Source organism: Myotis davidii, unplaced genomic scaffold (assembly GCF_000327345.1).
Source record: "Myotis davidii unplaced genomic scaffold, ASM32734v1 scaffold1380, whole genome shotgun sequence".
In the NCBI taxonomy this organism is placed as follows: domain Eukaryota; kingdom Metazoa; phylum Chordata; class Mammalia; order Chiroptera; family Vespertilionidae; genus Myotis; species Myotis davidii.
In genome coordinates this window covers 176,521-186,532 of record NW_006291969.1, presented here as the reverse complement: position 1 = coordinate 186,532, position 10,012 = coordinate 176,521, and the positions used below count along the sequence as shown (strand labels likewise).

At 40.2% G+C, this 10,012-nt stretch overlaps 1 protein-coding gene across 3 annotated transcripts in view; it reads left to right on the top strand.

The window, feature by feature from the left end:
* The window catches only part of DCLRE1C (DNA cross-link repair 1C), a 53,920-nt gene that overhangs the window by 10,687 nt on the left and 33,221 nt on the right, over nt 1-10,012 (top strand). For all 3 annotated transcript variants that reach the window (XM_015565037.1, XM_015565036.1, XM_006765315.2), the window contains 5 exons: nt 2,120-2,175; nt 2,724-2,825; nt 3,200-3,272; nt 3,881-4,021; nt 8,606-8,707. In XM_015565037.1, the coding sequence (XP_015420523.1) occupies nt 2,120-2,175; nt 2,724-2,825; nt 3,200-3,272; nt 3,881-4,021; nt 8,606-8,707 (474 nt within the window). The remainder of the gene's footprint in view (nt 1-2,119; nt 2,176-2,723; nt 2,826-3,199; nt 3,273-3,880; nt 4,022-8,605; nt 8,708-10,012) is intronic.

Sequence of the window (10,012 nt, the reverse complement as noted above, 5' to 3'; positions counted from 1 at the left end):
TGGATTGTTTATCTTCCTTTTGTTAAGTTGTATGAGTTCCCTATAAATTTTGGAGATTAGGCCCTTATCAGATATGACATTGGCAAATATGTTTTCCCACACAGTGGGTTTTCTCGTTGTTTTGTTGATGGTTTCTTTTGCTAGAACAGCTCCTTTCTAATATTACATGCTAATGATGGGAATGCCAGTTGTTGATATTACTATGGAATGTCATTGTCACATTTAATAAGCTTATAAATGTTCAGGATATAAAATGATGCTTAATATTTTTGCAGCAAATTTATGTATATTGTGATATTTTTTCTCTGAATCATTGCATTTTCTTTTTCATCTTTATCTTTTTCTCTTTTTTTCCTCCTCCCCCCCGAATCATTTTCCTATTCAAGAAAAAAAAACCTGGTCCAAGTGGATCTATTTATTTTTTGTCCTTAAATTTAGAAGCAGGTGCTTTTGTGTTGTGAGTGTATTATTTTAATAATAAATAGGACTATGGACCTACCTTTTATTTGGTGTTTCTTTTAAAAATATATTTTTAATAACTTCAGAGAGGAAGGGAGAGGGAGAGAGAGATAGAAACATCCATGATGAGAGAGAATCATTGATTGACTGGCTCGGGCACACCCCACACTGGGGATCGAGCCCGCAACCGGGGCATGTGCCCTGATCGGGAATCAAACCGTGACCTCCTGGTTCATAGGTTGATACTCAACCACTGAGCCACACTGGCTGGGCTTATTTGCTGTTTTTACTTCAAATTATATCTAGAGCTAGGAGGTATTTTCCTAATATTTGGCAAATCTAGTGAATATTTATTCCACAGTCCGATTATAACCTGCTTTGTTGACATGGTGAACTCTGAGAGGTGTCCTGAGACTGTGATCAGACAGGCCCTGACTTTTCACATTTCCTCTTTGGAGAGGATCAGGCATTTGAAGTACTCCTCATCAAAGCATCGTCCTGAGGGAGGACTGCATGGCCAATTTAGGGTGGGCTAAAAGGATGGCCTGAACCTTTCTCAGTGCCAACCTGAGATCAGTTAGCTGACATGTTTTGGAGACTTAATCTCATTGCCCTGCTGCCCTGTGATATATGTTGGTGAAAGGCTTTCTTAAAATGGGCCCTAGGCAGCAGATAGCTCTCATTGAGCAGAATTTTCTGTCCACTCAGGCAGTTTCTTTTTGTGCTCTGTGGCTTTTGTGTGTTGTTTCCAGCTCTAACCAGTAGGAGACCCTATTTTAAAGGAGCCTTTGGAATGAATGAAGTTAGATTTATGGGAGAAGCTGGTGTGTCCAGAGTTCTGCCCACCATTCCCCTTTATCCGCCCCCACTCTGCCCTGAGGACTGAGAGGCAGTATTGCCCATCAGGCTCAGCTCCAACAGGATGGTGTGCAGTATGGTGACTTGGGACCAGGCTACACCACGCTTGCTTGCTTGCTTGCTTTCTTTCTTTCTAAATAACAGCATTATGAGATATAACTCACATACCTTACAACTCACCCCACTTAAGGTGTACATTTCAATGGTTTTAACTCTATTTAAAGAAACCCTGTACCCATTAGCAGTTACTCCCTAATTCTTCCTCCCTTCAGCCCCTGGCAACCACTATTTTACTTGAAGTCTCTATAGATTTGCTTATTCTGGAAATTTCATATAAATTGCATCAGACAAATGTGACTTCTTTCACTTTACCTAATGCTTTCAAGGTTTATCCATGTTGTAGTGTGTATCAGTATTTCATTTCTTTTTATGGCCAAATACTATCCCATTGTATGGATAGACCACATTTTGTTTACTCAGTCATCATTTGCTAGACCTGTGGACTGTTTCTTCTCTTTGGCTAGTATGAATAATGCTGCTATGAGCATTCATGTACAGCTTTCTGTGTGGACCTAAGTGTTCATTTCTCTTGTGTATGTACACAAGTGTTCATTTGCTGTATCATATTGTAACTCAACGTTTAACTATTTTGTGGCAAGGATTTCACTTGTTTCCAGAGTTTGGAGAGAGAGAAGAAATGAGGAGAAAAGGCACATTCTTGAGAAGTACTTGAATATGTTCTATTAAGGAGAGATTTATTTAGCTGGGCCCTAATGATAACTTATTTTCTCTTTCTTTTTAGAAGGAAGAGATTGTTGTGACTCTCTTACCAGCTGGTCATTGCCCAGGATCAGTTATGTAAGGGAACTCATCTATTTTGCCATTTTATTATATGTAGAATTGTCTAATATTTATAGAAATACATTTTTAAGGTCTAGCAACTAATATGTATAGGGAGATTTGATTATTTTTATGGCACTTTCTTTAATCTTTGTTTCCAATCTTTAACTTGGGGGGCTGAGGTGAATATCAAGTTTGAAATGTGGGTTTCTTTATCATGGAAGTCTTCAATAGCTATTTCTCCATTAGTTTTACATTTTCCTATCACATGGATTTTTCTCTCCATGAAAAGGAATGATCTCAATATATAGTTGAGAGTGCTGACATATTTCTGGGGACATCTATTGCAAACTCAATGGAATCTTCGTGTGTCATTTTTTTCTACCCCTGGAACAGGCGGCAGCCGAGTGCCTGGTGTGGTTTAGAGATTATTGAAATTCCATTAACACACAGAATGTGTGTTATAGTGGTGTGCTTGGCAGGAAACATTTGCTATAGAATTAATATTTGCTTTATTAGGGTTTTGTATGAGACTGAGAAATCACTAATATATATTTTCTTCACAGGTTTTTATTTCAGGGTGATAATGGAACTGTCTTGTACACAGGAGACTTCAGATTGGCCAAAGGAGAAGCTGCCAGAATGGAGCTTCTGCATTGCGGGGGCAGGTACTGGGCTTTGTGTAAGGCTGCACCATTGGAAAAGTTTTATTGCCTGTTTGCCCCAAATACAAGCCTTTGCTTTTCTTAGAAATCAAACTTGATTGTAATATTTGTAATAGTAAAGCTAATTTTTATTCTTGAAACATTTTTCTTCAACATTCTGTGTGTTGATTGGTGTAGTAGATAAGTGAATTTGTCAAAGTTCACTGAACCATGTGTGCAAAATCTGTATATTTTATTGTATGGAAATCACTTCTCAGCAAAGTTTTTTTTAACAAAATACTCCAAATGGAATAGAACATCCTGTAAAATAATTGAGGGTTTAAACTTTCTAGATGATTATTTCACATTAGCTTAACATCAGGTTTTTTTTTCCTCAGAGTGAAAGACATCCAAAGCGTGTACTTAGATACTACTTTCTGCGATCCCAAATTTTATCAAATTCCTAGTCGAGTAAGTCTCTCTGGAGAAATGGGGTGAGAACCTGGGCATGGCATATTTCTAGTAGAAAGTTTGTGGGATAACAAATCAGGTCATAATTGTTCCCATTGGCATTAATATTTGGGAATGGAAAGAAAAGATAAGTGTGATATTCTTTTCTTTTTAATACTTTCATAATCTCAGATTTATTTGTTGTTGAATTTATTGGGGTAACATTGGTTAATAAAATTGTACATGATTTGGGTATACAGTTCTACAATACATTATTTATTGTATTGTGTGTTCACCACCCCAAGCCAAGTCTCCTTCCATCATCATTTAATCCCCCTTAACCCTCTTCTACCTCCCCCATTCAGTAACCATACTGTTGTCTGTGTTCATGAGTCTTTTTTTTTCTTTTCTTAGTGTCTTCACTCTTCTTATGCAGCTCCCAACCCCTGCTCCTCTGACAGCTGTCTGTCTGTCATGAGTTTGTCTCCACTTTGTTAGTTTATTTTGTTCATTAGATTCCACATAAAAGTGAAATCATATGGTACTTGTTTTTCTCTGAATGGCTTATTTCACTGGGTAAGTGATATTCTTAAAATTGTTAAATGCCTTTTAATAAAACATCCTGCCAGGGAGAGTGTCTGAGTGGAATTTTGGAGCTGGTTAGGAGCTGGATCACTCGGAGTCCGTACCATGTCGTGTGGCTGAACTGCAAAGCAGCGTACGGGTATGAGTATCTGTTCACCAACCTTAGTGAAGAATTTGGACTCCAGGTACGGTGGAAGCTTTCTTTTCTGCTGGTCCTTTTCGTTCTCCCCACTTCACCGTTCCTCCCCCTCCCAACCCCACCAAACTGAAAACAAAGATGGAAACAGCCTGTCAAAGCATGTGTGTGGCCCACGTTGGCAGCCCCTCTGAAGTAACATCATCTTGTTTATTCATGTCCACATGCGAGGACTTGGCAGTGATCCAAATAGCTGAGAAGCGCTCTTTGGTGAAATGTCCCATAGAGAAAGTATTTTTTCAAAATCCATGGCCCATGAAATAAATTTAGTGATTATGACCAGCATTGTGAATAAACTTGAACTAGAGAATATTCGAGTATACTGCTTGCAGTCAGAGTAATTATTATTTTATGAACATTTACGGAGGGAATAAGACACAATACACATATATGTATGTGTATGTGTACTGGGTTACTGTGGAAAACATATTTCTTACTGTGGGTCATGGTAAAAAAAAGTCTAAAACACCTGTCCCAGAACACTGAGTCTCTGTGGACCTGTATCTGATCAGGCTGGGGGGAGTTTTCCTTTCCCTCCAGATGGCCCAGTGCTGGGCGCTCAGGACTCTGGGTGGAAAACCCGGTGTGTGTGTGGTGAGTGCTGCTGGGCAGGGAGCCCCTTCCTGCTGTGCCACATGGAACCCGTGGCTTCTGCTCTTGTCCCCTAAGATAAGGTGGAGCTTTGGTAACGGTGCTGAATAAACGAAGTGCCGGATTACTTGGGTATTTAAGTTCTACCTCGCTTTGTATCTTTTAATATAGATCCCCCAGCTAACTTGTGCAAAGAACTTAAGGATTATATACAATGTAATCTATACTAATAAAAGGATAATATGCTAATTAGGGCGGACGTCTTCCGGACGACCAACTGGATGTCCTTCTGGACAAAGCCGCAGCAGCTGCCTGAGGCTCAGGCAAGCCGCGGATGGCAGCTGCCACTGCGAGGGCCAGCCCACAGCTCAGGCAGCCGCATCTGGCTGCGAGACCCGAGGCTCAGGCAGCCATGGTAGCCGCCAGTGGCGGCGGCAGCGGGGTGATGGGGGCAGCACCTTCCCCTGATTGGCCAGTTCGCTTCAGACAGAGGGAGGCCAGACTGCGGGCTTAGGCTGGGGGCCAAGGCAGAGGCAGTTAGAGGCAATCAGGCTGGCAGGGTGGCAGAGGCAGTTAGGGGCGATCAGGCAGGCAGGCAGGCAAGCGGTTAGGAGCCAGCAGTCCTGGATTGTGAGAGGGTAGTCTGACGGCCGGTTTAGGCCTTGTGGGATCGGGCCTAAACTGGCAGTCGGACATCCCCCGAGGGGTCCCAGATTGGAGAGGGTACAGGTAAGGCTGAGGGAACCCTCCACCCCCCGTGCACAAATTTTGTGCACCAGGCCTCCAGTTTATTAAAATAAAAAGATCCAGTCTTTTTGCATTTGAAATTTTAAAATTCTTCCCTCTCTTCCTGCCTTCATGAGTCTTTACTTCCTAAGTCCTTCTTTCCTTAATTTATTCCTTCCTTAAATCCTTCTGTCCATCCCCATTCCTTTATTGTACATAAAGTAACTGATGTATGTGCACAAGCATTTGCATTTTTTTTAAACTAAATGGCCAATGGTATGTTTTGATCTACATCAAATGGAGATGGAATGGGGAAAAAATACTGGTTCTGTGAAAATACCCCCTTTCTCCATTAGTGGCATGCTCATCCAGCTCTTATCTTTATATTCCAGTAAGTTATTTTGCTTTCACTGTTTAACAAAAAAAGAACAACATAAAAATTCTTGCTTACCTTGTTTGATTGGAGAATTTTAATGTTTTTCATTTATCATTGTAAAACCAAGGACAATTTTATAACTTTTTTGTATGTAGCTGTTACATGTAGGGCAATCTGTCTTTAAGTAGGGATAAATTACTCTAAAAAAAATGAATCCTAGATAGTTTTCCCTTCAAGTCAAGTGTCTTGTTGTTTAAATAAACTTCTTGTTTTTTTTTTAAAAAATCCTTCTGTCCAAATATATTGGTGTAAAGTTGCCAGTTCTCCATTTTAGGAAGGATTTGCATTCATTCTGAGATTTTTGGTGTTAAAATTGCCTTTTTTCCCCTTCATAACTATTTTCTTTTATTTATTTTTTTACAACGAGCTGAGCCTTTCAGTGAGGCCATCAAGTAAATATTTTGCATCCACAAAGGGCTGTGTAGCAACACCATTCAGATATAGTAATATACTTCAATCTTATAACAGACATGACCGATTTTTTTAAAAAACTGTTAGAAATATGTGTCTGAATGGAATTAAGATGCTGCAGACAAAAATAATTCTTGTTATAATCCTCAAGTGAGAAATCCAGTTTTTTAAAATTTTTTTTTTACCATTGAGAATATTACAGATGTCCCCCATTTCCCTCCCTTGGCCCCTCTCCATCTGGCTTCTGCCCCACTCCAGGCCTTCACTGAACTGTTGTCTGTGTCCATGGGCTGTGCTTATATGCATGTACATTCTTCAGTTAATCTCTTCTTGATTCCCCCCTCCTTAAAATGGCCTTTTAAACTAGAATCACATAAATTATCCACTGTTTTCCTCCTCATGTCCTTTCTTGGCAGAATATACCAGTAATAACTATTTACCAGTCCCAAATTTGTTTTGTAAATTTTAGCGGTGTGTGACATTGAGCAGGCTGGAAGCTCCTGCTCTGCATGCCTTGCAGGGAGAAACCATGGGCTGAGAAGGGCTTGGGGCTGGGGAAGAGCAGCCCTTCTCTGAACCTCAGTCAACCTGCAGGGTTGACTCTTAATCTCTTTTGGGGAATAGAAACCATTTCAGATCAGGATTTTAAAAAGGGAGACCAGTGAGGCTTTTGACTAGGGAACCTCAGTGATGATCTATGGCAACTTTTTCAGGCTTCTTTATTATTATGAGGATGAAAGTTTCTATATCATTCCCTCCCGCGCGCACTTCTTTTTTTTTTATTTTTTTTATTTTTTTTATTTTTTATTTTTTATTTATTTATTTTTTTGCTTTGTTTTTCCAGAGCTGCAGCTCTTTGGCTCCTTGAGTGTGGCTCTTCCACAAAATACCATGTGCGGGCGCTCACATACAGTGTGATTGAAACTTTGTGGCCCATGTGTAGAAGTCGGTATTTTGTGGAAGAGCCACACTCAAGGGGCCAAAGAGCTGCATGTGGCTCGTGAGCCGCGATTTGCCGAGGGGCAGTTTGCCGACCACTGAGCTAGTCTATGGTAAAAAATGGTTTTGTTATATGTCATTTTGCACAGTTCCAAGAAGCTACTGATGATGTTAAGAACTAGCTAGAAGCTTTAGGTAAAACTAATACATTGTCATTAATACTTTAAAATGTATTGACCTTAAAATTCTAAAGATGACCAAGGTTTTTTGTTTTCTCTCTTCTGTCCTCCCTGTTTTCATCCAGTAAAGAGGTGTGTGGTAAGGGGGGATGGGTCCCTGCTTCCTAGTCCAGGTCTCTTCCCCTTGCCAAGTATGTTGTGTGCCTATGTTCATGAGTGATTCTTTTTTTGTTTTGTTAATCCTTACCCGAGGATACATTTTTTCCCCCACTGATCTTTTTTTTTTTTTTTTAATCTCCTTCTTGGAGAGGCCAGAAAAGCAAATTCATTGTTACTTCTTAGTCCTTAATAAACAAATAGGGAGTGGAATAGATCACAGTAAGTGTTTATGCTTGGATTCTTTTTATACCTGTCTTGGTATTAATTGTCACAGCAATTTGGCATTATTCTAATCTGTTTTATTCAAAATGACAATACTTTTTTTGGTGCCATTTCATAATCTTTATATCAACTCAGGTACAGTAGGTTCTTGAATAATGTTTCTTTCAATGTTTCATTATAATGTCAATGAGATGCCTTAGGAACTTAACTCTTGTTTTATATCAGCTAGTATTGGTTGCCTCCCGCACGTGCCCCAACTGGGGCTGGAGATTGGGCCTGCAACCAAGATACATACCCTTGACCAGAATCGAACCTGACCATTCAGTCCAATGGCCAATGCTCTATCCACTGAGCAGAACTGGCTAGGGCACATTCTTGATTGCTTTTATCTGCTGCATTCACTGCTGTATACCCAATCTATAAGAATAAAAGCGTAATATGCTAATTAGACCAGATGCCCTTCCAGACCACCTTCCAGATGAAGCAGGGGCTGCGAGGGAAGCCCAGGTCCTGGGTGCCAGAGGGAAGCCCGTGGTGGCAGCGGGGGAAGGGAAGGCTTACTCTTGCACGAATTTCATGCATTTAGAATAAAGCTTGATATATAGTAGGTGTACAATAGATATTAATTGAATGACTCAGTGGACCGAAGGACTAAAATCCACCAATTGAATCTCCCGAATTTTTTTCTTACCACCAACGATAGGTTGTAACACTGACTGGTGGGAAAATGACCTTCGTCCTTTGCCTGTTGACATCCTGACAGAATACTGATGGGCACTGAAATGCCAAAAACTAGGTTTCAAGAAAGAGGAGTTTCCTAATTGGATGATTTATCCCTGCATAATTACTCTTGAGTAATGTATTTGTAGGAATTACAGTTCAAATAATTTTCTTATCTAATTTTCCTCAGGTTCATGTGGATAAATTAGACATGTTTCGAAACATGCCTGACATTCTCCATCATCTTACCACAGACCGCAGCACTCAGATCCATGCTTGTCGCCATCCAAAGGTACAGAGTAAATTGCCTTTTATAGTGTTTTTATTTACTTATATATTTTTAAATAATTCTTTATTGTTGAAACTATTACATTTGTTTTCTTTTTCCCCCCATTGACGCCCTTCAGCCTGCCCCCGTCCCCTGCCCCAGGCCCTCACCTCCGCATTGTCTGTGTCCATGGGCCATGAATATATGCATACAAGGTCCTTGGTTGATTACCTCCCACCCAAACACCCTCCCCTGCCTTCCCTCCGAGATTCCACTCTCTGTTCCATGCTTCCATGTCTCTGGAACTACTCCGTTCATTAGTTTATTTTTTTACCTATATTCCACATGTGAGTGAGATCATGTGATATTTGTCTTTCTCTGACTGACTTATTTTACTTAGCATGGTACTCAAGTCCCTCCATGCTGTCTCAAAGGGTAAGAGATTCTTCTTTTTTACTGCTGCATAGTATTCCATGGTATAAATGTACCATAGCTTTTTTATCCACTCATCTACTGATGGGGACTTGGGTTGTTTCCAGATCTTAGCTATTGTAAATTGTGCTGCTATGAACATAGGGGTACTTACATTCTTTCTGATTGGTATTTCAGGTTTCTTAGGATATATTCCTAGAAGTGGGATCACTGGGTCAAATGGCAGTTCCATATTTAATTTTTTGAGGAAACTTCATACTGTTTTTCATAATGGCTACACTAGTATGCATTCCCACCAGCAGTGTACTAGGGTTCCCTTTTCTCCACATCTATGCCAGCATTTGTCATTTGTTGATTTGTTGATGGTAGTCCTTCTGATAGGTGTGAGGTGATACCTCATTGTTGTTTTAACTTGCATCTCTGATGATCAATGACTTTGAGCATGTTTTTATATGTCTCTTGGTCATTGTATGTTCTCTTTGGAGGGAGAAGTGTATCTATTTAGATCCTTTGCCCATTTTTCAATTGGATTGTTTGTCTGTCTTCTGTTAAGTTGTATGAGTTCCTTATATATTTTGGATATTAACCCTTTATCAGATGTATCATAGTCAAATATATTCTCCCATACAGTGGGCTCCCTTTTCGTTTTTTTTTTTCACTTTAATATATTTTTTATTGATTAAGATATTACATGTGTGTCCTTGTCCCCACGTTACCCTCTACCCCCGCCCCCCGCTCTTGCCCTCTCCCCCATTGTCCGTGTCCATTGGTTAGGCCTATATTCTTGCATATAATCCTTTTGTTGATCTCTCCCCCTTACCCCCACCCTCCCCTACCTTCCCCCTGAGGTTTGACAGTCTGTGTGGTTTTAACTTGCATTTCTCGGATGATTAGTGA